Source organism: Tachysurus fulvidraco, chromosome 7 (assembly GCF_022655615.1).
Source record: "Tachysurus fulvidraco isolate hzauxx_2018 chromosome 7, HZAU_PFXX_2.0, whole genome shotgun sequence".
In the NCBI taxonomy this organism is placed as follows: Eukaryota; Metazoa; Chordata; class Actinopteri; order Siluriformes; family Bagridae; genus Tachysurus; species Tachysurus fulvidraco.
The window spans coordinates 4909919-4934490 of record NC_062524.1 but is presented as its reverse complement, the minus strand read 5'-3'; the positions used below and the strand labels follow the sequence as shown (position 1 = coordinate 4934490).

The 24572-nt window shown below is 40.3% G+C and overlaps 2 protein-coding genes across 4 annotated transcripts; one reads left to right on the top strand and one right to left on the bottom strand.

Annotated features, from left to right (window-relative positions):
* Positions 1-896: 896 nt before the first annotated feature.
* Positions 897-24244, top strand: umad1 (UBAP1-MVB12-associated (UMA) domain containing 1). Of its 3 annotated transcripts, none has more exons than XM_027171519.2 (4): positions 897-993; positions 9369-9454; positions 14853-14938; positions 22114-24244. In XM_027171519.2, exons 1-4 carry the CDS (start codon positions 974-976, stop codon positions 22447-22449), a joined length of 528 nt encoding a protein of 175 aa, XP_027027320.1. In that variant the 5' UTR covers positions 897-973; the 3' UTR covers positions 22450-24244. The 3 variants fall into 3 exon arrangements, with proteins under 3 accessions (XP_027027320.1, XP_027027321.1, XP_027027323.2); XM_027171520.2 differs by lacking the exon at positions 897-993 and adding an exon at positions 9012-9225; XM_027171522.2 differs by lacking the exons at positions 897-993; positions 9369-9454 and adding an exon at positions 11773-11975.
* Positions 3776-6470, bottom strand: rpa3 (replication protein A3). Its single transcript, XM_027171523.2, has 4 exons — positions 6251-6470; positions 4457-4531; positions 4215-4326; positions 3776-4023 (listed from the first exon to the last, which is right to left on the bottom strand). The coding sequence occupies exons 1-4, from the start codon at positions 6347-6349 to the stop codon at positions 3941-3943; spliced, it is 369 nt and encodes a 122-aa protein (XP_027027324.1). The 5' UTR covers positions 6350-6470; the 3' UTR covers positions 3776-3940.
* Positions 24245-24572: the final 328 nt, after the last annotated feature.

Sequence of the window (24572 nt, the reverse complement as noted above, 5' to 3'; positions counted from 1 at the left end):
CAGTGATGTCATCTTGGTTGTTTAACATTCAACATGTTTTCTTTTACTGTTATATTCTCAGTTCTGATTGGTCAGAAGGTGTTGATTTATTTTCTATCACAGCAGCTCTGAAGATAATTCTCACTCCAAGGCAAGTCTCAGGTTTATACAGTATGAATGGAATAATTCTAATATGTTAATTTTTCAGTAGTAATTCATTCAGTCATTTTCTACCGCTTATCCGAACTACCTCGGGTCACGGGGAGCCTGTGCCTATCTCAGGCGTCACCAACCCATCACAGGGCACACACACACTCTCATTCAATCACACACTCACACACTACGGACAATTTTCCAGAGATGCCAATCAACCTACCATGCATGTCTTTGGACCGGGGGAGGAAACCGGAGTACCCGGAGGAAACCACCAAGGCACAGGGAGAACATGCAAACTCCACTCACACAAGGTGGAGGCGGGAATCGAACCCCCAACCCTGGCGGTGTGAGGCGAACGTGCTAACCACTAAGCCACCGTTCCCTCCTGTGTTTATTTATTTAATAATAATAAAGAAATGAAAAAAAAAAGAATAATATACAGACGTTCATATGCTGAAATGTTTAGTAAGGAGATCTCAGGTATCAATTTTCACAACAATGAGCTGGACAAACGAAATGCTCAAAGTTACACAATTATGTAGAAATATTTACTTATATTTATCACGATTATGTAGAAAGAGAAAAGTGCAGAGTCAGCACTGGTGTATGTAGGGATCTGTGAATCTGTCTTATCAGTCGTCACTGATTTACATCAACTCTATTGGCTGTGTCGGTTGGTCGTTTAAAAATCAACCTGTTTTCAGCTGCTTAATAGCTGAAATCTGATTGGCTCCTGAAGAAAAAATAAAAGAACTCTATTGGTTGCGTCGGTTAGTCGTCTGAGCATCAACCTGCATAACAGTCTCTGTCTACATTTATCTGACATATATTTTTACCAATGTCTTCGTCCCCTTTACGGTAAGTACCTATTCAAAACTATAAAGTAAAAAAACATATTCAAATTCCTATTCAAATAAAAATACAAATTTATTTCTATAGCGCTTTTAAAGGTGCCCTTCCACACAAAACCGTTTTTACTTGTATTCTTTATGTGTTAGGTCCATATGTGTTTGTGTTGTGTCGGTAATGTGAAAATGAGCTGCTATCTCCCTGTCAGCTCTAGTTACTGAAAAGAAATAAGCTGAGAAATCAGGTCAGTTAGAAAAGCTGCTCAGTGTGACGTAGAAATGATCGAGCTCATTACTATTCATGAGCTCTCCCACTTGAGACCACGCCCACATAATTCGTGTAGCTCAGTGAGTTTCCTATACAACAAGGTTTTTTAAACTTATTAGGCTAATATATTGGTATAAATTCGGCTGCTTATGTAAGGGACAATTGTAAATTGGTAATAATAGGGGTATTGTCCGAGGGTATTTGCGAGGCAACGTCTTTAACCTTCAATGGAAAAATTATCCGTAGTATGTGATTGCGTGAGTGAATGAGAGAGTTGTGTGTGTGTGTGTGTGTGTGTGTGTGTGTGTGTGTGTGTGTGTGTGTGTGTGTGTGTGTGTGTGTGTGTGTGTGTGTGCGCGCGCGCGCCCTGCGATGGGTTGGCATCATAGCCTGTATCCAGGGTGTATCCTGCCTTGATGCCCAATGACGCCTGAGATAGGCACAATCTCCCCGTGACCCGAGGTAGTTAAGCGGTAGAAAAATGAGTGAGAGAGTAGAGTAATTGAACGGATCTCTCGCAGAAAGATATGAAAGACGTGAATTAAAAGCACAAAATCCGTTGCCATTGCGGTTATTATATAGCCTAATGATATAGATTTAACAGACCTCGGAAGGCCCATTCATGTGAATGAAACTTTATGCAGCAGCACTCTGAAGAAAATGCAGGCATCACCCTTTTTGTCATCTACACACATTTGGCCACTAGCCAATCAATGATTGCCAACTAATCAATGATGTATTGCCCGTTTTGTTCGATAACCTTTTGCCATCTTTTGTTGAGCTGTGCGTAATTTCATCGTGCATAGGAATGTCACGTCTTTATCGGTGAAAAACTGTCCGATTGACAGCTTCATCTGAACGTTAAGAGCGAAACAAGTGGAAGTCTGATGGTGGAAGGTCAGGCATGTACTGTATGGTGGGTTTGGCAACACATCCCATCCAAGCTCCAGTCATTTTTGATGGGTGATCAAACTCGTGTGTGGTCTCGCTTTGTCGCGATGGAACACAGCTCCTTTACGATTACCGAGCTTTGGGCATTTCTGGATGATGGATTCGTTTAAGCTGTCCAATTGACAGTACACATTCAAATCGATTGTTTGGTTCCTTGGTAGAAAAAGGTCGAAAAACACGTCACCTTTAAAATCGCACCACACTGAGAGCATAACCTTCCTCTGATGAATGTCTTCTTTCGGACAAAGATCGTTTGCGCACCACATTGTTGTAAATAATCCACACCTCATTACCTTTTCTTATCAGACTCTTTACAAAAGGATCGTTTTCGCAGATGTTTATACGTGCAGTTAAATGAAATCATTATTTCTAATGAAAAAATGAATTGCGCATTATATTTGCTGTAAATTGTGGCCCCTGCCTTTAAAAAAATCCTAGATCCGACACTACGAGTCAGTGCTACAGGGATGTGAACTCATGGATGGGGTGAAACTTCCTGTTTATTTATTAGAGAGACTTTATTTAGTATAATTATGAATCTGTATGAAAGAATTGTTTGGTCTGTGTGATAAAAAGGTGGCTTTTGGTTAAATGGCGCCATCTACAGGCGGTATTGCGTTAGTGTCATCATTCTTGATTATAATACATTTCATGTTAAAGGTTATGGGAATATCAAGTAGAAGCAGGTTGAGTCAAAGTGATCTCCCTAATAATTTTCATTGTCATCCGTCTGGAGTCAATGGAAACAAAAAGTTATACATTCATCCACAATAACCAAGAAATGACATCATGTTAATGACATACTGCCAAATATTTCTGACCCTGTTGTTATCTGTTCCTTATTTTATGACACTAGTCAGTAAGGTCTAAGGATACACAATCAACTGGCATAAGAGTGAATTAGTAATAAGAGAACGAGCAAGATAGTGATGATGCACATCAATTTAACTGCTTAGGTGTTTGATTCGGTGAATCTTTAATTCACCTCTGTGAAGCTTTAGTTTGATAGTTTGTTAGTGATTCAGAAATTTTCAGTTTGTTTAACAGAATATTTGCATTTGACTCAGTGAAGCTTCAGTTTGATTCAGTGAATCTTCAATTCGATTCAGTGATGTAAATTCAACAAGGTGAATCTTTAGTTTGACTCAGTGGTACCTTGATTCGACTCATTCATTCATTTTCTACCGCTTATCCGAACTACCTCGGGTCACGGGGAGCCTGTGCCTATCTCAGGCGTCATCGGGCATCAAGGCAGGATACACACTGGACGGAGTGCCAACCCATCTCACACTCCCCCCACACTCTCATTCACTCACACACTACAGACAATTATCCAGAGATGCCAATCAACCTACCATGCATCTCTTTGGACCGGAGGAGGAAACCGCAGTACACGGAGGAAACCCCCGAGGCACGGGGAGAACATGCAAACTCCACACACACAATGCGGAGGCGGAAGTCAAACCCCCGACCCTGGAGGTGTGAGGCAAACGTGTTAACCACTAAGTGGAATTTTATTAATTCAATCCAGTGGAGATTTACAACATTTACAAAATCAAAACCAAAAACTGTCCTCACTAAGAATTTTTTCTTTATTTCTGAACTTAACCAAAGAACAGATTTCAACTCAAGAGTTTTATATTATTTACAAAGGAAATATCACATACACATTTAAAGAGGGGAAAAAAATGTAGAGACAAGAAGGGGAAAAGAAAAAAAAAAAAGCAAAGTGTGCTGTTTATCCACTGGATGACACCTCGAACGGGTAATACTGAGGAAAATCGTGAATGACTTTCAGGGCCTCGTTATACAGCTCCAAATCTGCAGAGATTATTACATTCTTACATTATTACACTCTTATTACATTCCTAAATCTTACAAATATTTAATCAAACACATGCTTTCCAGAACAACTTGAATAATGTAAAATATAAATAACAGATAACTGAATTCATGTGCAGGTGTCTGGTTGTTGCTGAGATCTGTCATAGTCGGTTATACGATGCGCTCACCGAATGAAATTCCTTTTTCGTCCCTGAACATGTTGTACGCCGCAGCCATGATGGTTCCTTTATTCGACACCATGCCGACAACTTCCACTATTCCACTCAACTCTTCTTCTAGCTGTGAGAGAAGGAAAAGGGATATTTAATCACGACACCTTACTGATTTTATTTTCCTGTTAACACACACGTACGTACGTCAGGTCATGTAGATTACACGTGTGTGTGTGTATAGAGTGAAGAGCACGTACCGGATTACTCAGCTCCACGGATGCAATCTTTCCCTCTCCGTCCATCAGCGTGAACGATTTCCCACTCTGATGGACCTGTGAAAGCAAAAGATGAGTTTGTAGAGTAAACTGTTTATTTTAAACTTTATAGTCATTTAGTAGAACCGAGTAGAATTCGATAAGATGCGTTTTTTAACGTATTACGTGTTGATGTTCTCTCATTGGAACCAAAATATGGACTTTTTTTTATAGTAATGAGGAAAAATTTACACTGGAAAGGTCACAATATCGCAGAGAAGCTGCTTTTATATATTTAAATCTTTGTCAAATGCTATTTTCCTGCTTGTCTGGATATTTGAAATAAAATAAAAACATTTAAATAATTAATTCAGTGTATGTTTTTAAGTGCTATAAACGATTATTCTGAGGATTAAAGTCTTAAAAAATCGTCAACTAAAAAAATTATTTATTCCTTATTATTATTTAGTAGATCGAAGTATAACTATGAACTGAGCACAACACACACACACACACACACACACACACACACACACACACACACACACAAACTGTATGGACTGCACAGACCTACACCAAATACACACACTTCCAATATATATATATATATATATCCATCGATTCAGTTTACATGCTGTTTTTACACACTTTGCTTGCTATTTGCACATTCTGTCTGACATTTCAGTTGATTGGTTGCTGTTTTGCAAAATACTTTACAATATCTCAGGTAACTGCTGCTATAACACTGTGTTCATTCCAGTATTTCTGCACACGCAATTTTGTATTTACACTGTCTCTGTTTCTGTTTGTCTTTTGTGTATCGTCTTTTTCGTAAATCTTTTTGTCTGCACTGTCTTGTCCCGCACTGTCTGTCTGTCTTTTTGTCCCGCACTGTCTGTCTGTCTTTTTGTCCCGCACTGTCTTGTCTGTCTTTTTGTCCCGCACTGTCTTGTCTGTCTTTTTGTCCCGCACTGTCTTGTCTGTCTTTTTGTCCCGCACTGTCTGTCTGTCTTTTTGTCCCGCACTGTCTGTCTGTCTTTTTGTCCCGCACTGTCTGTCTGTCTTTTTGTCCCGCTTTTTGTCCCACTGTCTTGTCTGTCTTTTTGTCCCGCACTGTCTGTCTGTCTTTTTGTCCGCACTGTCTGTCTGTCTTTTTGTCCCGCACTGTCTGTCTGTCTTTTTGTCCCGCACTGTCTTGTCTGTCTTTTTGTCCCGCACTGTCTGTCTGTCTTTTTGTCCGCACTGTCTGTCTGTCTTTTTGTCCCGCACTGTCTTGTCTGTCTTTTTGTCCCGCACCGTATTGTCTGTCTTTTTGTCCCGCACCGTATTGTCTGTCTTTTTGTCCCACATTGTCTTGTCTGCCCCGCACTGTCTGTCTGTCTTTTTGTCCCGCACTGTCTTGTCTGTCTTTTTGTCCCGCACTGTCTTGTCCTGCATTGTTTCCACCAGGTTGCACTTTATGTATCTAGGACTAAATTACTGTCTTCAGCTCTGTCTTTGTTTTATGTAGCACCTTAATCCTGGAGAAACGTCTCATTTCACTGTCTACTGCGTCAGCTATATATGGTTGAAATGACAATAAAAGCTACTTGACCTGACTATGAAAGATTTTTTTTTTAAGGTAACAAAAATTGATAAAAACTACAAAGGAAGAAAATGTTTATAATATCGTTAAGTCCACACTTTGGCTCTCAGTGATAGATGATGATTTTAAATTCGACCCGTTTGCTGTATGTGACACAGTCACTGTGTGTGCGCGTGCTGCTGTGTGCGCGCGCTGCTGTTGTGTTTGTTTACCTTTTCTACGCGTCCTACGAAACTCACCGGCCTGCTCACGTGCTGAGGGAGCATCGACACGTTTATTCGTGTTTTTGGAGACTCGAACACACCCGTCATTTTACACGGTTTAAACGTATATACTTGCAGAAAACGCAGGAGCGAAAAAGAACCGCGCGAAAATTCAAGTTGACGTATTTCCCTTTCGACTGCAGCGTCTACTTCCGCGTTGTTCTTCAACCTTTAACTTCCCTAATAAACTATAAACCGCGTTTTACGTTCCGGAGCTGGATATTTTTTAGATAAACTATTGCAACATAATACAAAATAACAAAGAAAGAAAAACAACAAATGAATAAATAAATAAATAAATAAATAAATAAATACTATCAGATATTTAACACAACTGAAAATCCCTAGCAAAGCAGTTAGATTCTGTTTGTAATTAGTGTATATTATTATTATTATTGTTGTTGTTGTTGTTGTTGTTGTTGTTATTTTTATTATAATTATTATTGCAGAAAGCTTGAATTATTTGTTTTTAATTCGGCTTCGATTAATTAAAGTTAATAATTAAACTCATTAATACATACATAGAGTTGCATAGATCTGTCTGTAAAAATAAAAACAATCTGTATGAACATATATCTCTGGTAGGTTTTGACTTATCAATAAAAGTAAGCTATTATTATATTTTTTTTTTATACGTTATAAACTAGATACTAATACTCTAAACAAGTGCCAGGGTCTGTTTAAGTTCCTTGAATATAAAAAGTGATGTGAATTCATTTTTTCTTTCAATGAATCAGTATCAGTTCATCGATAATGCTCAATTCTTCCTGTTTACATTCTTCTTCTTCTTCGTTTATTTTAATTATTGATTATCGATTGTGATACAGCTTCAAAACAAACAAACAAACAAACATATTTATTTAATATCTCATTAAATATGTTTATTATCGGTTTAAAAGGTGCATTTTACCTACTGTGTGTCCATAAAGTATGTAAATCTAACTGAATAGACTGAATATCACAACAATAAAGTATATAATTATACAAAGTGTATGATCATACCAAATATTAAAGTATAGACTTGGAAAGTATCTGCAAAGGACTGTAAGAAGATGGACTAAGGAAGCAGAGGACGAGCTTTCAGAGACTGTAACATCATACATCAGTTTTTGTGAGGATTTGTGTATTCACTTAATTTGTGTACTCGTGATTTGTGTACTCACTTAACCTACAACAATAACAAGCCATGGTTCACTGTGAAACTCAGCCAGCTCCGCCAGGCCAAAGTGGATGCTCACAGAACTGGGGATAGAGTCTTGTACAAACAGGCCAAATACACACTGGAAAAGGAGATCAGAGACAGCATTTAACCAGCTGAAAGCCTGTACTGATCTGCTGGCCCTCATCTTCATGCGGATATTCAACACCATTATCCCATCACACCTACAGCCCAAATTAACCCAGCTCTCCGTACCCTCCTCTGTCTGCCAGTGGATCACCAGCTTTCTGACAGACAGGCAGCAGCTAGTGCGACTGGGAAAACTCAAATCAAGCACCCGCACCGTCAGCACTGGCGCCCCCCATGGCTGTGTTCTCTCCCCACTGCTCTTCTCCCTGTACACGAATGACTGAACCTCTAATGACCCCTCTGTCAAGTTCCTGAAGTTTGCAGACGACACCACACTGATCGGCCTCATCCGGGACGGTGACGAGTCTGCTTTCAGACTGGAGGTTGAGCGGCTGGCTGTCTGGTGCAGCCTTAACAACCTGGAGCTGAACACGCTCAAGACAGTGGAGTTGATAGTGTACTTCAGGAGAAACCCTCCTGCTCTTCCCCCACAAACCATCATGAACAGCATTGTCACAGCAGTGGAGTCATTCAGATTCCTGGGAACCACAATCTCCCAGGACCTGAAGTGGGACATTCACATTGACTCCATTGTGAAAAAGGCCCAGCAGAGGTTGCACTTCCTTCATCAGCTGAAGAAGTTCAACCTGCCACAGGATTTTCTGAAACAGTTTTGCACTGCCATCATCGAATCCATCCTCTGCACCTCGGTAACGGTTTGGTTCGGCTCAGCCACCAAATTCGACCTCAGAAGACTACAGAGTGTAGTCCGGACTGCTGAGCGAATCATTGGCACAACTCTCCCCACTCTCCAAGACCTGTACTCCTCCAGAGTGAGCAAAAGAGCAAAGAAAATCACTCTGGACCCCTCACATCCAGCACACTCCCTCTTTGAACTGTTGCCATCTGGTCGGCGCTACAGAGCCCTGAGATCCAGAACGACCAGACATAGGAACAGTTTCTTCCCTCAAGCAATCCACCTGATGAACAATTAACACCATGGAACACACAACACCTAATATTTGCACTATGTATACCTCAATTGCACATTTCATACTTGCACTCTGTACATACATGCATACATATTGTCTGAATGTTTATGTTTACTTCAACTGCACGTGTACATACAACCTGTATATATTGTATACTTATTTGCATACGTATATTTCATATGCTTATTTAAACTGCACATTTCACACCTGTAAATGTGTACATACAATTTCATCTATACTACATGTCATTCTGTTACACTGTGGAGATTATGTCACTAAAACAAATTCCTCGCATGTGAAAACATGCCTGGCAATAAACCTGATTCTGATTCTGATTCTTCTGATTCAAAGTTTATATGTGTACATTTACTTTCTGGATCGGAACCATCTTTGCAACTCTTTAGTTTCCGATCGGACTGTAAAAAAAAGGCAAGAAAAAAAAAAGCCAAGCGCATGCGCAGTGTCATTCAACGTGACATTTGTAAACAAAAACTTGAGCTGTCAAAGTGACAACTTCTCTCACGCGCCGTTTATATCGACAAAACATGAGGAAACATGATTTAATTAAATTACAGCACGTGTTGTTTCCGCTGCTGATTTTTTATTTTATTTGTTAAAAACACAGCAACAACCAAAAAGTCACGGTAAGTTGAAGCTAACAAGGCTAACAGTTAGCGGATGACGTCATCCCGCCAGGGTCTCTTTACTGAGTTAATCATCAAGAAAATATTTTAGTAAAGATTTTAGTTTGACTCTTTTTATTATTATTATTATTATTCTTATACAGCAAGATGTTCAATTTCTTTGGACTTCGGAAGGACTCCAAAAAGGGCACAACACCCGAGAGAGAGACTGACGGGTTTGTTATCGTGGGTGAGTGAAAAGGCACTTTTAATAAAAATGGATTTAATAATGAGTTAATTTGCGTTTATTGCGAAGTTAATGAATAATTTTTTTGTGTTATGAAATGATTTTATTATATTGTTACTATTATCACATTATTCACTTTAGTTATTAAAAAAAAACAATAATAATAATCACCAACAAGGGAGTGTAAAATTATGGAAAAATAAGTGTGAACATAAATTAGTCATCAAATGTGATCAGGGTTTTGTCATTTGGGACAAATGTGATCAGGGTTTGGGACAAGTGTGTGATCAGGGTTTAGTCATTTGGGACAAATGTGATCAGGGTTTGGGACAAGTGTGTGATCAGGGTTTAGTCATTTGGGACAAGTGTGATCAGGGTTTGGTCATTTGGGACAAATGTGATCAGGGTTTGGGACAAGTGTGTGATCAGGGTTTAGTCATTTGGGACAAGTGTGATCAGGGTTTAGTCATTTGGGACAAATGTGATCAGGGTTTGGGACAAGTGTGTGATCAGGGTTTGGTCATTTGGGACAAATGTGATCAGGGTTTGGGACAAGTGTGTGATCAGGGTTTAGTCATTTGGGACAAGTGTGATCAGGGTTTGGTCATTTGGGACAAATGTGATCAGGGTTTGGTCATTTGGGACAAATGTGATCAGGGTTTAGTCATTTGGGACAAGTGTGATCAGGGTTTAGACATTTGGGACAAGTGTGATCAGAGTTTAGTCATTTGGGACAAATGTGATCAGGGTTTAGTCATTTGGGACAAGTGTGATCAGGGTTTAGTCATTTGGGACAAATGTGATCAGGGTTTGGGACAAGTGTGTAATCAGGATTTAGTCATTTGGGACAAGTGTGATCAGGGTTTAGTCATTTGGGACAAATGTGATCAGGGTTTGGGACAAGTGTGTAATCAGGATTTAGTCATTTGGGACAAGTGTGATCAGGGTTTGGGACAAGTGTGTGATCAGGGTTTAGTCATTTGGGACAAATGTGATCAGGGTTTAGTCACAACAAAGGAGATTACAGATTGGTCAGTGGCTTTACACACTGGTGGTGAGTCAGGTGAATCATGCACTGTGTTGTATAACCAGCAGCTAACACGTGAGCCGGAGATCCATATCGAGAGCCGGTCAGTTACTTACTCATTCTCAAAGCGTTGCTAGAAATGTTGCTTCATTCCTTTTTGAAAGGTTTTGAAACATTTTGGCAGCGGTGTTGCAGAGAAGGTGGATCAGCGTTACAATAGGCACTGGTGTGATTTTACTGTGATGGAAGTTTGCTGAGTAAGTAAAAAGGTCAGAGGAGAAAAGTTTTGCTAGTCAAAGCTGTAAGTCAACAAATCTGCTATTTTGTTAAGGGCCATGTTCGGTAAGCCAGTGACTTAGCATTCGAAGGCTGATCAGTGCTTACTTACATTTGCTGTATAAACTTGGATGTGAAATACAATGTGTTGCATTTCTTAACTTTCTGCACTTCCACTTGAAGAGCCTGTTTTCACGCAATATGTGACTAGCCCAAATTTCCTTCCTTTCCCCGGGCTTCTGAAATCTGATCTTATGAAATATTGTAACTGCACTTTTCCATGCCTTGCCTGTTGAAATGAAAGTGAAGATGGCAGTTTCTCTGAAAGCCGAAGCTCTGAATCATCTCTTCAGAGTAACGCTCAGATTTCACGTTATGTTGTTCACTCTGTTGCTAATCCCTCAGCTTCGGTCTGAACTTCCGTGCATGACTCAGACCTGGAATAAATCGTAGTCATGGTGATGGCGTGGATTCACAGTCGACGGTTCCACCGTCCTGAAGGTGACGTGACCGACTGTGTGCAAAAACACTTCCATCCGTGTCTCTGCAGACGACTCCGTACTCCAGGGTCTAATGTTTTTCCGCCGCACGTCAGTGTCGTGTTTCAGATGTGTGGTGGAACAGGCTGAAAAGATAGCGCTCTGTTCTGTATGTATGACTACAATATAGTTTTTAGATGTAAGCATTTTATCAAAATAGAATAAAGCTGTCAAAAGTCAAATGATAGAAGAGCTTTAGTGAAAAGGAATAGAATTTAGTATAGAATAGAGTTTTGCCACATGTGGTTGATTTGGCTAGAAGAGTGTTACATCAGAATACAATCCAGGGGTAAAGAATAGAAGTGAATGATATGGTTTTCTCGAAATAGAATAGAATACAGTTTCCCCCCAGAATGGTATTGAATAGAACAATCGAAGAGTTTAATCGGAATAAAATGTCAGATTAGAACAGAACAGAGCTGTAATAGAGCTGTAATAGAGCTGTAATAGAGCTGTAATAGAGTAGATTAGAACACCACAGTAGAGAATAGAGTTTAAACAGTCAGTATAGAATCCAGCTTTGCGTGACACAGCGTGTATTACTCTAGTCTATATGTATTCTTGTGAGATTTTAGAGTTTCTTTCTCTCCGTACTACTTGGAGCTCTTTCCAGAAGAACATTGTGACATGGGTTCTGCTGCATCGTTCACTGCTCTGCTGATCATGGTGAAGGCAGCAAGAGGCAAGTAATCTGTGGTCGTGTCTACGGGCGTGTCTGTGGGTGTGTCTGTGGGCATGTCTACGGGTGTGTCTGTGGGCGTGTCTGCGGGTGTGTCTGTGGGCTTTGTCTGTGGGTGTGTTTGTGGGCGTGTCTGCGGGTGTGTCTGTGGGCGTGTCTGTGGGTGTGTCTGTGGGTGTAGCATATATTCAGGCACGATGTTGTGAGACATCTGAGCTGGGAGGGGCTGGAGGGTGGGTGGAGGGGGTCTCTCCAGGACTCAGTTGCGCTTTTATTTCTGTTCAGAACCAAAACCGAAGCTTTAACAGAGTCTTATTTATCATACGCAGGATGTTGGATGTATCATATGCTCCTGGTTCCTGTGTCTCTCACACTGACCTGATGTGTATAACATTCAGAGAGGTGTGTGTTCATGACACGTTCAAGAGCAGATGCTCTCCTGACCGCACCGTGCATCAGAAGTCACAAGCAGCTGTTTTCGATCTGATTTGATCTCAGTCTTACTGAACGACCTCAGAGCACTGAATATAAACCAGTCCCTCCAGCAGTCACACAGAAATCAACACAACTCTTACGCTATTCACAGGAGCTCGTCATTCGTCATTTTTTTTAAAAACAAACACAGATTTTCTGCAGATTTGGGTCGAGACGTCATCACAGCACACGTTCATGAGTACAGCTGTTGTATAGAGTTATATGTTTTCACCGATTCATGTAGTTTTCAGCAAAAAAAGCACTGAAAATCAAGTGTTTTTGCAAAATTCTGGAGGGACTAGATAAAAGTTGTTCATTTTACAAAATATCTGACTCTCATGGGCATTATAATAATTACAAAGTAGAATGAAAAACTCCCACAAAATGTAGATCACAAATAATAATTCACTTCATATTAGGGCCGAACGATTTAGGAAAAATTTCATATTGCGATTATCGAGGTCAAAATTGCGATATGCGATTGCTATATAATAATAAATGGTACCATGAGTCACCTTGATCGGTTATCAAGGAAAATACACACACACAGATTAGTGATATTGGTAAAATGTGTATTTGTAAAACTAGAAAATGGTTTTACAGATGATTTTTTTTTTTTTATTATTTACTAAATGAAATAACGTTTGCATGTAAACTTATTTTCTCAAAAGTGTAGCTAAATAATTCAAACAATAAATAAAAAAGCTAGTCACAAAAATAAGATATTTCAAACATTTTGTCCAAACTAACAGGGACATTAATGCAGGATGTAATATTTACTCTGTATAAACTCTTTGAGGTTTATGAGGTCTATGCCCAAAACACTAGATTCTAGCCCACTGATTAAAGCTCCATCGCTTTGACAATCTTGCTGTCGTTGTCTGTCGTGGTAGCGACTTGACGCTCCTTAAAGAGGTCCCAAGCATCCAGTGCTTCTGTCAAGCCCAAGGCTATTTTCTCTCCAGTGTGGTTGTTGGGGGAAAACTTCTCATTGACAAAGTGCACGGTCAAGCTAATATATGGTTCACTTGTCCTGCTTGACCACATGTCCATAGCGGTTAAAAGAATGTTACCGTAGCCATTTCCTTTTAAACTCGTGTGTCGGTTCATCTTAAAGCCAAAATATCGTCCTACTGTATAACGGAGGTAGAGGTTTTTTTGGCTACCGGTTGTTCTAGTTTAGTGCTAGTCTAGTGTTCTAGTGGGATGTGGTAGCTCAATGGTTAAGGTGATCGACTACTGATCAGAAGGTCATTGGTTCGAATCCCAGGTCCACTGCAGGGCCCCTGAGCAAGGCCTTTAACCCTCAATTGCTCAGGTGTATAAACTGAAATAAAAAATGTAAGTCACTCTGGAAAAGAGAGTCTGCTAAATGCTGTAAATGTGAGCAGCGCAGAAAATCTACAAACGTTGTTTAGTCCATGCGTGCGCTTATTTATTTAATAAAATCGCAACATTTGGCTGTCAGATAATCGCACAAGCTGACATGGCGGTTGCGATATGATCTATCATACAGCATTACTCCATATACACGTGAACTATTGTTGTATAAATGTTTAAATACAAAATCTTTTGGCAGAACATCAAAGACTCGAGCATCGTTAAGCGGTCGTCCCGCACTCATGGGAGACACGTGTTTGCTGGTTTCCTCCGCTGAGCTTTCTGTCCATTTCTGTAGCCATGGACACTAGAGTCTTGTGAGACTGTCACTGTGAAGTTCTTGTGCTGAGAGCAAACTGAGGTGGCTTTGTGAGTCGGTGCGAGAGACGCCCCTAGAGGACGGAGCCTGTCCTGGTAAAGCCGAACCGATCGACAATAAGCATCCTGTCTGTTCATAACCATTCATAAGGGATGATTTACTGAGTGTCGTCTTCCACAGTAACATGTATGGAAGAGGTTAGAGGAGCTTGTGTGTATGTCTGCGGTGTAAAGTCGTTCGTAACGCCGTAAACTTTCTCTCATGGGAAAGCTGTCGCACTTTGAGGTTCGTCATCATACAGTACAAGTTTGTGCATCTGTAGGTCACATGACCTTAACATTTCCGTTAGTGTTCAGTATAATTCAAACTCTTTAACTTGCGTAAAACCCGCAAAATATCTCCTTTCTGTGTCAAAGCGACGCTGTCCGGTTAGCGATCCCTCACTGCGATGCTCGTGAGTGTTTGTCTAGATTTGTACGGTGTAACCAGGACAAACAATCAGTCCTTCTAGCCACACGCTGCAACACAGCGAGAGGACGACAACATTAAAAAAAGAGCGTACCGAACGGTGCCGTGAGCTAATCAGGCTTGCAACTTTGTCCTAGTGTGCAGTGAGGAAAAACATGCACCGCATTTAAAAAACATGTAGTTTGTGCCGACCTACAGGAGAACTTCTGGGTTTGGATGAATTTGCTTTTGTTCTTCAGGAGAGACGGCTGACGAGCAGAGAGCGAAACAGCAATCAAGATCCACACCACAATTCACCACCAGTGTCATTGTACAGCCTTCAAAGGTGAGTCGTGTATACGTGTGTGTGAGTGTGTGTGTGAGTGTGTGTGTGTGTGTGGTTTAGTTCAAAAGCCACGAATTGGTGAAATAATAAAAAAAAATATGAAACATAAAAACAATTGTAAAAAATTATTTATTAACCCAGTGGGTTAATAAATACTCCACAGCGTAAACATTAGCTATACGTTTTGCTCCTAGTTTATAACATAGAAGGCAAAGATTTTTGCGGTTTCTATTGCAAAGCACACAAGGATGGCCAAAAACATTAACGTTTCAGATTTGTTTTTTATTTATTTAACATTTTGTAGTTGGTGACATGTAGACTTTCACACTGAATTGAATTCAGTCCTGAATCAAGTGCAGTAGGAACCGAATTGATTGTGGTGGCAACCGAATCTAACGTGGTGGGAGCCAAATAGAATGCAGTGGACCTGACCTGAATGCGGTAAGAGTCGAGTCGAATGCGGTAGGTGCTCAGACGAATGCAGTAGAAACCGAATTAAATGTAGACCGCAATCAGAAGCAGTGGAGCACAATCGAATGCAGAAGGAACCTGAATCGAATGCGTTAGGAGCCAAATTCGAAAGCAGTGCAACTGAATCAAATGTGTCAGGGGCTGAATCGAACACATTGGAACTGAGTCAAATTCGGTAAGAGCCAGAGAGAATGTGTTAGGGGTCGAATCGAACACAGTGGAGCTTAATCGAATACAGTGGCTGAATCGATTGTGGTAGGAGCCGAATCGAATACAGTGGAGCTGAATCGAATGTGGTAGGGGCCAAATCGAACACAGTGGAGCTGAATCGAACACAGTGGAGCTGAATCGAACACAGTGGAGCTGAATCAAACACAGTGGAGCTGAATCGAACACAGTGGAGCTGAATCGAACACAGTGGAGCTGAATCGAACACAGTGGAGCTGAATCGAATACAGTGGGGCTGAATCGAATACAGTGGAGCTGAATTGAATGTGGTAGGGGCCGAATTGAACACAGTGGAGCTGAATCGAATACAGTGGAGCTGAATCGAATACAGTGGAGCTGAATCGACTACAGTGGAGCTGAATCGAATGTGGTAGGGGCCGAATCGAATACAGTGGGGCTGAATCGAATGTGATAGGAGCTGAATCGAATACAGTGGAGCTGAATCGAATATGGTAGGGGCCGAATCGAACACAGTGGAGCTGAATCGAACATAGTGGAGCTGAATCGAATACAGTGGAGCTGAATCGAATACAGTGGAGCTGAATCGACTACAGTGGAGCTGAATCGAATGTGGTAGGGGCCGAATCGAATACAGTGGGGCTGAATCGAATGTGATAGGAGCTGAATCGAATACAGTGGAGCTGAATCGAATGTGGTAGGGGCCAAATCGAACACAGTGGGGCTGAATCGAATGTGGTAGGGGCCGAATCAAACACAGTGGGGCTGAATCGAATGTATAGGAGCTGAAATAAATGCAGTAAGTACTGACACTGTAAGTGATTTCAGACACACACACGCACACACACACACTTGGTGTCTCTTGGTGTTATACAGTCCTAATTATTTACATTGGTATTGTATCATGTGAAGGTGCAATTTTTTTCTCAGCCGTTTTGTGTACATACACGTACATGAACACAGAACAAATATAATGTAATTCTCCCAGATTACTCTGTATATACCCTCTCTACATCCAACCACAGTGAAAAGTCCAGTAACATAGAGCTAGTGAAAATTATAGAGGTTGTACATTTTTCTAACTGCTATTTAAATCCACTGGTTTCACCTCCTACAGCCTCAGAAGCACTTCGCCTACATAGCAAATGAAGGACTTTTATCTGAAATGTGTTTCTAGAAACTTTGTGTACTCCTCTGCAAATTGTTATTGCCTCTCGACTTATTACCGCAGTTGACTGAAGTTCCTCACTGGATTGGACTGGAGTTATGGTGTCGGGTAGCTGTTAAATTTATTTTATGGCATTACAACTGAGCTGATATGAAATGATCCAATTTCATAAACGAAAAGGTTTCCCTTCAAAATGTTAGGAGTGTAATGACAGAGTGACACTACTCCACTCATCAAAGCTTTTTTTTAACTCATCCCCGAGGGAGTTACATACCTGATTATTGTCTGATTTTGTCCTACATAACTTATTTTTTTAAATGGCTAAAGAAGTAATTTCATCTGATCAGATTATTTAAATAAAGAAACAAGATCAGTTTCAGGAACTGGTGTAACGTCTCCCAGCTCAGGTTCACACACACACACACACACACACACACACACACACACACACACACACACACACACACACTCAGGAGGAAAATGAGAGTGAGATAAGACCGTGTTTGTTCTGCTGCGTAGGCAGCAGGTGCCCAGTTACAGACCTGAAATCAGTGGGAGTCACATGGCACCGTTTTCAACGTGCCCTGTCAAAGGCCATATGGCTGATGTAAAAGATCCAGTCACACGTTCTGTGCCTTTATACTGCAGGAGGTTTTGTCTGAAGTGTGAAAACTATAAAGTGTGTGTGTGTGCGTGTGTGTGTGAGAGTGTGTGTGCGTATGTGTGTTTGTGTGCGCGTGAGTGTTTGTGTGTGCGCGTGTGTGTGTGCGTGCGCGTGTGTGCATGTGTGTGTGTGCATGTGCGTGTGTGCGTCCGCTTGTGTGTGCGTCCGCTTGTGTGCGTGTGTGTATGTGTGTGCACGTGTATGTGCGTGCGTGTGCACGTGTGTGTGTGTGTGTGCCCGTGTGTGTATGTGTGTGTGTGCATGTGTGTGTGTGTGTGTGTGCTTCCGCTTGTGTGTGTGTGCATGTGTGTATGTGTGTGCACGTGTATGTGCATGTGTGTGCACGTGTGTGTGTGTGTGTGTGCGCGCGTGTGTGCACGTGTGTGTCCATGCGTGTATGTGCGTGTGTGTGTGTGTGTGTGTGTGTGTGTGTGTGTGTGTGTGTGTGCGTGTGTGTGCATGCATGCGTGTGTGCCTGCATGCGTGTGTGCCTGCATGCGTGTGTGTGCGTGTACACGTGTGTGTGTGTGTATGTGTGAGTGTGAGGCAGGCTGAGGCTCATGTGTGTGTGCTTGCTTGGCAGCATGGCACTAACAGAACAGATCATATTTGTCACTGAAAGATGAGGAAGAGGAAAAATAATCAAAGGCATTTTTTTAAAACCCGTGTAAGTTTCCCAGCTCACCTCCTTATTCTTATAGCAGATACATCTTTTATCTCAAACATCAAATCACTTACTTTTATTGTTATTATTATTAATAATAATAATTTTTGTTCTCTAACATTATACACTTTACATTATTATTCACTAATTATGTCTCCTTTCGTTTGTCTGTCACTATAATGTCTGTTTTAGACATATAAACTTGTAATAACATCACAATAATCTAATATTAATATATAAACATCAAAGGATATTTTACATATTTATATTAACAGATAAAACAGCAGGATGTTTCTCAATTTGCAGATTAATTACACGATAGTAGCTATAAACAGTCGTTCCCTCGCCGAACCCTCTTTCCTCTGTCTTTAAATTAAAAAGCTCGTCATGTTACTGAGCATAGAAAACGTGATGGCCGTCACGGAGCTCTGACACTGAGGACTTCTTAAAAAAATGTCAATAAACATCTCACAGAAAACTCCTAGTGAGAATCCGGTCCGTGTTATTAGTCTTTATTAGGGTTGCAAAGGGGCGGAAAGTTTCCGGTAAATTTTCACGGGAACTTAATCTGGGGAATTCTGGAAATATTCAAAATTGGAACAGGAATTTATGGAAATTTACAGGAATTTATGGGAATTATTTGGAAATATAGGGAAATGTATATAAACTATACCATATACAAACATAAATAAACATTTAGTTTGGTCATAAGCAGACACGCATACAAGGTGATACACATTTTAAAAATGACGCCTTGACTGATTTAATTGTAAGAAGAACTTTAATTTATTCTTTCATTGAGTAACGCAAAAGCGTAATAAACATCATAAACTTAATAATTGTAATCAACATATTTCCCTATGATTGCTGTAAAATGAAAGCATCCCCCACCCTTGATATTCTAAAAAAGTCCCAATCGAAATGTAAAATGAAGCTTTTTTTTCAAGATTATTAGGTCTCTGCTTCTGTGGTAGCCAAGGCCTTTTTTTTATTTCAGGAGGGAGTGAGTGTGTGTGTGTGTGTGTGTGTGGGGCGGGGGGGGGGGGGGTGTCATCAAATTATCTGTGTATGTGGTGGGGGGGGGGGTGTCATCAAATTATCTGTGTATGTGGTAAAATTTCTAATTTACTGCTTATTAAGAGTTAGTAAGGTAGTTATTAAGTTTAGGTATTGGGTACTATTAAGAATGTAGAATAAGGTAATGCAGAATAAAGCATTAATATGTGCCTTATAAGTACTAATAAATAACCAATATTCGATTAATATTCAACACAAGTACCTGCAGGGGGTTTGGCCTCAATGGCCTTCCAGTAAGCAGTGTGCTGTGTGCAAGTGACCGAGGAACGCAGGGTACAAACAAAATTATGCTGCAAGATTTTTTTTTAACTACATTTAAGTTCCTTGTTAGAAACAATTCTGCATTTTTTTTTTAAATTCCCAGTTTATTCCCATATATTCCTGTTTCCAGCCTTGAAAATTCCCAGACTTTTTCAACCCTAGTCTTTATACCAGTAGTTTAGTCTAAAACAGATCACAGTTCACATGATAAATGAACCAAAAATGCCAAAAATGCTCAGTAATGCCAAAGCTGTCACATAGAGCATGAAGCACAGCGTGGGAACGAATCTGAGACTAGAGGGGACACAGAAGAGATGACGTGACGCACCATACTGCATGTTATAACACCAAAATAATAGAAAACATAAATATGGTGAGTCAATACGATCATATGCTGCTTGATGTAAGATAAGGACAGATGCACTGAGGTTCGATAAAGTCGATTGTGACGGAAACCAGACCACTGATGCGGGGGGATAATCACAATCAGATTCAGACCACAGCAAACATGTGCAAACGTGTGAAAACCACCTGCATCGAGCTGAGAGAGCGACATACACACACCCACACACACTGTTGTATGATGATGTAGGACATAGGAACAAGAATTATCGCTGCTTATGTGCACTGTGAACATTTCCTGTAACATCGTGTCTCCGTTTAGACCTTAATTACAGTACATGCAGAATAAGGGATGTTAAAGTCAAAGCTCACCGCGTCCTTTAACACGCTTAGACGTCAAAATACATCATAGAACCAGTTATATGTGTGTTATAAGACTGCACGACACAGTGCCGTGTATCCGGCACTGTAGTTAGTAAGACATCCTCCAACACTCATACATGCTACGACAGGACGACAGGCAGAGCGACAGGACGATCCCTAGCAAGTGATCTTGTTCGAACAAGTGAGGATCAGGAAGAAAGCAGAGGATTTTAATATTCATCGGCCCATCCCGTTCTCATTTCAGCTCGTTAACACAAAACTCAGCCACAAGAATCTGAATCATCCAGTTTCACTAGAGTTAGCATGCTAAATAGCAAAGAGTTAGCACAGACTGTCATGAAAGTCAGGAAATAACGCATGCAAAATGTGACTCTGATCCCGATTTATATGAGAATCTTCCAGAGTTCCTTCGCCGTCCTGTTGTTTGTAATGAGGTTTGGCGCTTTCCCCTTCACCAGGAGTCTTGAAGTAGCTTTCCGACTCTTTATTCTGGTTTTACTGCCTTTCTCCATGTCATGTTTTTCCAAAGTAAAGGGTGATTGTTATTTTATTAATCTATTTATTTATATGTATATACTGTATATAGGGGGCACGGTGGCTTAGTGGTTAGCACATTTGCCTCACACCTCCAGGGTTGGGGGTTCGATTCCCGCCTCCAAGGTGTGTGTGGAGTTTGCATGTTCTCCCCGTGCCTCGGGGGTTTCCTCCAGGTACTTTGGTTTCCTCCCCCGGTCCAAAGACATGCATGGTAGGTTGATTGGAATCTCTGGAAAATTGTCCATAGTGTGGACTCGCTACTACGAGACTCCTGGTGAAGAAGTATATATATAAATATATAAATTGCGAGTGGTCTTGCTGCACTAAAGGTTTACCGGTTTCAGGCTGGGATGTGGGCGGTGTAAAGGGGCATCTGGGAGGGTCTGTAAAATGATCGCCATGTTACTATCACATGTAAAGAATTTAGATGCTTAATCGCTTATTAAAAAACAGATCAAAACAGCAAGATAGGAACAGACATCCAGTCACCTTTCTTTTATTTGAGTAACATCAACCATTTTATTCTTCATCGTCGTTTTTTTACCGAGATCACACACGGTTCCTTCCTTTACGTCTTACGGCCATGTCGACTCGATCTCTCGAGCCTCCAAGAACTCATCTAATTCCACTTAAGTTAATAAAACATTGGAAAGGCGAAGGGAAGGGGACGAGGGAATGTTTAATAAAGTATTGGAACAGAGCCAAGAACTGGCCGGATGCCCTGGAAGATTTAACGTCTCTGCAACACAAAATGAACAGATTTAACGGATAAGTGCAATTTTTGGAGGCAGAAATCTCAGGCATATTTAAAGCAACATCGTACACATGCTTACTGTATATCGATAGGTTTTAGTACAATACTGAGAAAAATAATGAATCAAATTATAGGTGCACGTCTGCTTCTGTCTCTGCGAAGAAAATCACTGATATTTAAGATTTATTTTACTTGAATTATTAAAAACTATTCGTAAAATATAAAAGTTTCCTTGTAACGTTTAATTTGAAAAAAAAATTAAATTGCTTTTTTTTTTTTCTTTTGTTGACCAAACTAGTACGTAGTAAACAAACATGTTGGCAAATATTTTTAGTAAAACAGTTTTTTTGTTTTTTTTTAAATATTATAAAAACGAACCAAATGGTTTTTTGTTGTTGTTGTTGTTTTTTGTTTTTTTTGTTTGTGAGTTAAATGTTAATATTTTTAGGGTAAAGTAACGACATGTCAGTCTTTAATCAAAGGAATTTCCGTAGTTTAAGGGCGAACGAAACTATGGCAATTCCTTTGATTAAAGACTGAAAAAGAAGAATCGCTCTTGTTTAGAAGTTTGAGCCTTTATGGGGAAACAGTCAGTTTTAATAAAGTAAATAAATAAATACAACTTAAATAAGTTTAGTCACAACAACATTCCCATTCCCGTTTTCAGCCGTCCAGTTCAGCGGTGAACAAAACCCCGGAAGCCTTCCAGCCCTCTCCGGCACTTACTACCTCAGAAGCGGAGAAGACGGAGGGCGACCCCGGTCACGTTGATCCTTTCAGAGACATCCCCTTCACCCTAGCTCCTCACATCCTCACCGTGCAGTCCAGCCTGTCTCAGCTGTCTCAGGTTCCTGACTTCAACCTTCCCCGAGACATCAGCGAGCATCTGGCCAACTTCAGCTACGACTTCACGCTGGAGAAATCGGTGCAGTCCGCGCTGTCGCCTCCGACCCCTGACCCCCGGTCAGCCCCTCAAACTTCAGAGTTTACACGGCAGGAATAGCAGATCACCAAGTGACGTCTAACGATGCAGAGTATCTTTTTAGAAGGAAATAAAATGTGTTTGAAGCAACACTGTAGTGTATTTTTTACCACACATCATGCTGTAACACGTCTCGTTCTCTGGTTTCGCTTTGCTTTTTTTTGTTTGTTTTTGATCAGTTCACATCTTCACCTGATCTCTTGAAGATGTCTAGAGAAGCCATATATGATCAGAACAAGACATTTAATCTCTTTAAAAAGTTTTGATTGAAAATATCCTATTTCTTTTCATTATATATGATTTTTGGTTCATTTCATTGGTTCACTGTTCATTTCATTGTTAGCTTTGAAATGTTCTGACTCACTGAGCAGATTCTGTCCCAGCTGATTGTCCCAAAAGTCTCCCAGAAGTTTCCACACAATCCAGAGGAGGAACTTCTTTTTTTTTTTTTTGGTGGGGCAAAATGTCTTCCAAGCTTATGAAAGGTCAAGATGGACATCAACAGGAAACATGGCCATCACACACATCGCACACATACACATGACACACACCTCACACACATCACACACATACACATGACACACACCTCACACACATACACAAACGGCACACAAACCTCACACAGACAACATACACACACACCTAACATGCACACATACACACACACACACAAAACATACACCTCACACACACAACATATACACACACACCTCACACAGACCACAAACACACACCTACTGTAACACACACATATACACACGTTCACAAACAACACACACACCTCACATACAGACAACATACACACACAACATGCACACACACACACACAAACCTCATACACAAAACACAGATCACACACACCTCATAAACACACACGACACACACCTCACACACTGCATACAACGCACATCTCACACACCAGACACAATGTTTATGAAAAAGTGCCAGTCAGATACAGGATGTTTTGTTTATGTCTCCTTAGACATTTGGGACACGCTGCAGTTTTCATGACATTTATTTATTTATTTTTTGTTGAGCTCTTTTCAGTTCTGTAGCTTATGTATTTATACATTTAACAACAGAACTTTACTGAAACATCAGCTGCTACTGGGTTTGGTTTGTGGTGTTTATTTCTCATTTCTTGTTCTGTTTGTGCCTTTTTGCTTTGCAGGGTTAAAAGAAACTTGACTCGAAATCCTAGACATTTATCAGGTTCATCTTCCAAAACATTTGCTCTTTGCTGATGATGTTGCATAAAGAACAAGCTGGTAGAAGCAAAAGTTTTAACTTCATGGATTTTGGCTAAAGTAGTAGCACAAAACCGAAGCAATTGATGCTAATGGTCTGAAGATTATGTAGCTAAACACGCTAAATCATCATAGCCTTAAACTACCATTTGGCTCAGTTACAAAGACGTTATAAAGTTTTATTTATAAAAATTATGAAATCATAGGAGCAACTTCCAAGTGTTTACCTCTTGTTTACTTGTACAATGCTACATTGGTAGCTAGGCTTCATTCTCTTGTTATCGCTATTAGCTTCGGCTAAACTGGAGCGAAGACCAGACGCGTCTTCACTCGTCTTTTGCATTTAGGCTGAGAGGAAAAATTGTTAGAATTTTGATGGGACTTTAATTCCATACAAAAAGATTAAACTTGAAAACTTTGTAACGAAAGAAACTGTGGTTAAATGTTGAAATGTGTCACATGCACAATTTTCTGTCATTTAAGCTTATGTATTTAGAGATAATCAGAGGGTGCCAATAATTTTGTGTTGAAAATGAGCATCATTTGATTAAACATCTTTTGATATTTGGCATATTGTGGACTTGTCTTACTGATGTTTCTAACTGTGACTTTCTCTTAACACAGTGTATATGTGTGTGTGTGTGTGTGTGTGTGTGTGTGTGTGTGTGTGTGTGTGTGTGTGTGTGTGTGTGTTTCCACCCTTCATTTGTCACGGATGCTGATAAAGATGTTCGCACAAGGCCAAATTTTCCCTGTGGCGAACTGATAAAACCGATAATAATATTGCACTGTTTATAGCACAGTGCAGTAAAGTTAAAGGTGGCTATAGAAAATGGTGTCAATTATAATGCTGTAAAAAAAAGCTACAGCTTTAGAAGTGAGTAACAACATTACTTT

Excerpts from the sequence above, each read along its gene's own strand:
- umad1 (XM_027171519.2), top strand. The coding sequence starts at position 974 with ATGTCTTCGTCCCCTTTACG. Across the intron at positions 994-9,368 it reads ATGTCTTCGTCCCCTTTACG|CAAGATGTTCAATTTCTTTG; the intron begins GTAAGTACCTAT and ends ATTCTTATACAG. Across the intron at positions 14,939-22,113 it reads TCATTGTACAGCCTTCAAAG|CCGTCCAGTTCAGCGGTGAA; the intron begins GTGAGTCGTGTA and ends TCCCGTTTTCAG.
- rpa3 (XM_027171523.2), bottom strand. The coding sequence starts at position 6,349 with ATGACGGGTGTGTTCGAGTCTCCAAAAACACGAATAAACGTGTCGATG. Across the intron at positions 4,532-6,250 it reads TCGTAGGACGCGTAGAAAAG|GTCCATCAGAGTGGGAAATC; the intron begins GTAAACAAACAC and ends TTGCTTTCACAG. Across the intron at positions 4,327-4,456 it reads CCGTGGAGCTGAGTAATCCG|CTAGAAGAAGAGTTGAGTGG; the intron begins GTACGTGCTCTT and ends CTTCTCTCACAG.